The sequence below is a fragment of the Chaetura pelagica genome, unplaced genomic scaffold (assembly GCF_000747805.2).
Source record: "Chaetura pelagica isolate M959 unplaced genomic scaffold, ChaPel_1.0 scaffold3, whole genome shotgun sequence".
In the NCBI taxonomy this organism is placed as follows: domain Eukaryota; kingdom Metazoa; phylum Chordata; class Aves; order Apodiformes; family Apodidae; genus Chaetura; species Chaetura pelagica.
The window spans coordinates 6,721,151-6,724,739 of NW_009952974.1; the positions used below are offsets into that span (position 1 = coordinate 6,721,151).

A 3,589-nucleotide genomic window follows, 5' to 3' on the forward strand; every position below is an offset into this window, starting at 1 on the left:
CAAAGAACACGAAGAAGCCGGTGGGGATCGCCTGGTGAGTGGCTGGGACGGCAGGAGAGGCTCAATACTGGGGGGGCTCTGCTGCTTTGCAGGGCCTGGGGTGGGATGGGGGTCCCGGGTAGGCTGCTGCGCTGAGTGGGGAAGGGGGGAAGGGTGTGCCCCCCAGGGCAGCACAGGGCTCTTTTTTCCCTGCTGGCTCTCTCCATCTTCTGCCCACTGGCTGTCCTGCAGGGCTATTGGGTTGCCCTCTGGCATCATCCTCTTCCTCCTGGCTAAACGTGAAGTGGACAAAAACCGCCTGGAGCAACTCAAAATCCGCCGTAAGATGATGGAAGCCAACCAAGGCGAGTACGAGACGGAGCGATACAAAAGGGTGGCCAGGGGGGCATAACCGGGCTGCCCTCTGCCCCCGTGGCACCCCAAATGGACTGGCCGAGGGTTCACCAGCCCTATGGCACCCCAAATGGACTGACCAAGGGGTCACGGGTCCCATGGGACACACAGTACTGGTGCCTGCCCTCCCTGGCAAATAAACCTGGTCCCTGGTGAGTGGAACAGCTCAGTGTTTCTGTGGTTATTCCCTCAGTGCCCAGCCCCAGGCTCTGCCTGCCCCCACAGCAGCTCTGCAGCAGAGATCCTGCCCACAAGTGGGGTGTGGGTACAGGCAGGAGGAGGAGGTCAGACCTGGAGCAGCTCGACCTTGGCTTTCCCACTGCACAGCAGGGTTTGTGCTGCCCTCGGCCGCAGCCCCCGCTGAGGATGCCCACAGGTTGTTTGGGGGAGTCACCGCACCAGCAAGACTGGGACCATCTGGAAAACTGAAGTGTTTTATTTAGCAAGTGCAACTTTGCCCATGTCCGTGGCTGCAGGGCCTCTTCCATGTGAGCTCTGCCACAGGGGTCCCAGCTGCCCCCACCCGCACCAGGCACCACTGCAGCTCAGGGACAGGGGGCACGGCTGGAGCTGCATTTAAGGCACTGAGTGAATGATACCAACTAGTTTCTACAAAAAAAAACCTCCCAACATGATCCCAGTGGCCACGGCCAGCTCCCTGTGCCCAGGCAGGACCGTAGCACTCTGCTGCCAGCACAGCACCACTGGCACAGCTTTGGTGAGTGGTGCCAAGGCTGGGCTCTGCCTGAATGCTGGCAGCCTGTCCCCCCCCCCGCCCTTGGAGGCTCGTCGGGGGGTGATCAAGGGAAGTCCTTTCCTTAGCAGCCTACGGGTAGGGATGCCGAAGCATTAGGAGTCAGGGTAAGAGGCCATATCCTGTACAGAGGACAGGGTGAGGGACAGCAGGGAGAGGGGGAATAACAGGAGGGGTCCCAGGGCTAATCCCGGCCTACGATCTGCAGGATGAAGGTGAAGATGTAGATGATGTCAGTGTAGATGGTGAGGGCACCATAGACATACTCCTCAGGGCTCAGTGTGTTCTTCCTGTTCCCCAGCACAAGTTGGGTGTCGTAGGCAAGGAACTGGGGGGGCAGAGTGTGTCAGGCAGGGACCAGGGCAGGGTGTTCCCTGCCTGACACCCTCTGCCCAGCCGAGCCATCAACTCACCAGGGTGAAGGCGATGGCACCGATGGCTGCATACAGCATGTGGAGCCAGGGGACCTGCGCAGAGAAGGGGAGGCAGGCAAGATGAGCTGGGTGCTGGCAGGCAGCGGGCAAGGCATGGCAGGTCCTGCCCACACCCAAGTAACTCCCCAGGAGATGCTGCTGACACTGACGCTGACGCATCCCCTCCCTGCGGGCAAGCTGCCTCTGCCGTGGCCAGCACCACACCCAGCTTCCCAGCAAAGGGAGAACACCCAAAAACTGTACCAGCCCAACTGGGGACACCTGTGGCACACCACAGCCCCTCCGTTCTCCATACTCACATATTTGAAAGAGAGGACAATAGCGGTGACAATTCCAGTCACCATGACCACGATGCCCAGCACACAGAAGAGCCCTGGACACGATGTAAAATCAACCTGTCAGGGGGACACACATGTCACAGGAAGCCCAGGGCATCCCCACCGCCTGGCACCCCATGCATGACTCTGCCCAAGGCAGGGCATGTCCCCTCCTCACCTTGGTCTGGAAGCAGAAGATGGTGACAATGATGGCCACAATGGCAGTGATGAGCATGGCAATCAGGACCGCGTTGGTCCTGTGCATACTGTGGACAGAGGGGACACCAGAGTCACCCCACATTTTGGGATCCTCCTTCCAGGGGGGCATTGGTGACTCTCCAGAGCCCTGATCCCAGGCAAGAACCCCACCGTCCCCAAGCCCAGGGGAGCAGGGCTCTCATTTGAGGCAGCCACGTGGAAGGGGACAGGAAGGACCCTGTCCCCACGAGGTCCCTCAGGCATACCTGGCGATCGTCCCTGTCATCAGCCCCATGGCCAGCGTCTGCAGGAGAGGAGAAGGGTGGGCTCAGCAAGGCGAGCAGCACTGGAGGGTGCACATTTACCACTTCAGGGCAGTTCCTGGCTGGCCCCCGCCTGCCCACACATTCCCTTCCATTTGTCCTAGCCCACCTGGGAAGCTGGGGTGCCATAGGGACACCACCTGACCCCCCCTCCTGCCAGCCCCAGCCCACTCACAAAGATGCTCAGCAGGATGATGTTCCAGGGAAAGCGTCTCCTGGGGACAAAAAAATGAGGGAGGTGAGCTGGTGACAGGGGTGGCTCCAAAACCCCATGCAGGGATCTGAGAGGCTGTAAACCACCTTGCCCAGGAACCCCCCCATATCCACACACCCCGAGCCTGGCATCCCAGCTGCTAGTAACTCACCGGGGACCCTGGCAGCAGGCCAGCACCAAGTAGGTCACCAGGAACACGGCACTGAAGAAAGAGACAGCAGGTGTCAACACCAGGACCCTCCCTCCAGGACCCTCCATCTGGCCTGGGAGGCCACATCTGTGGGGTGCCAGCTGCCAGGGAGCAGCCAGGACAAAACAAGATGGGGAACCCTCTACTCACTATGAGGCGTAATAGATCGCAACATTCCTCTGGACAAAGGAGCGGACGGGGGAGCTATGAGACAGGAGGGAAAAGAGTTAAGAGGGGACAGGAACTGCTGTCCCCTTGGGAACCCCCATGGGGGACATGCAGCCAGGCTTGCCCCTTTTGGAGGGCAAGGCTAAGGAGGGATGTCCCACTCACACAAAGGTGAACACGGCAATGATCCCCACTGTCACCAGCAGCTGCAGGGAGATGATGGCATAGACCTGCAAGAGATGGGGGGTTCAGCACCCGGTCCCCCACCCCTGACAGGTGCCCCAGCCCCCCAGGACTTGCCTTGCGGATGAAGGTGTGCCGGACTTTCTTGTCATCCCAGTTGGCTGATTGGAAGGGGGAGCCATCACCGATGCCATCATCACCTGCAGAGGGTGACACCCCTCAGCACCAGGGCGGGCTGCGCAGCCCCCCAGAGCACCCCTGTTTCTACCATCCTAGTAAAAAAACACCCCAAGGTTTCCCCACTTACCAAATCGGATAGGCATGGTGGGCATGGCCATCCCTGGCTGGGGATACCCCCCAGCTGCTGGGTACCCCCCTGGCTGTGGGTACCCCCCTGGCTGTGGGTACCCTCCTG

General features: G+C 60.4%; 1 protein-coding gene across 1 annotated transcript in view; it reads right to left on the minus strand.

The window, feature by feature from the left end:
* Positions 1–1,302: 1,302 nt before the first annotated feature.
* The window catches only part of TMBIM1 (transmembrane BAX inhibitor motif containing 1), a 5,170-nt gene continuing 2,883 nt past the window's right edge, over positions 1,303–3,589 (minus strand). Inside the window, exons 2-12 of the mRNA XM_009996245.1 lie at positions 3,482–3,586; positions 3,292–3,374; positions 3,157–3,221; positions 2,974–3,027; positions 2,785–2,835; positions 2,595–2,634; positions 2,363–2,400; positions 2,077–2,164; positions 1,881–1,976; positions 1,561–1,614; positions 1,303–1,475 (exon numbers count right to left, since the gene is read on the minus strand). Coding sequence (XP_009994547.1) covers positions 1,332–1,475; positions 1,561–1,614; positions 1,881–1,976; positions 2,077–2,164; positions 2,363–2,400; positions 2,595–2,634; positions 2,785–2,835; positions 2,974–3,027; positions 3,157–3,221; positions 3,292–3,374; positions 3,482–3,586 — 818 coding nt within the window. The 3' untranslated portion in view covers positions 1,303–1,331. The remainder of the gene's footprint in view (positions 1,476–1,560; positions 1,615–1,880; positions 1,977–2,076; positions 2,165–2,362; positions 2,401–2,594; positions 2,635–2,784; positions 2,836–2,973; positions 3,028–3,156; positions 3,222–3,291; positions 3,375–3,481; positions 3,587–3,589) is intronic.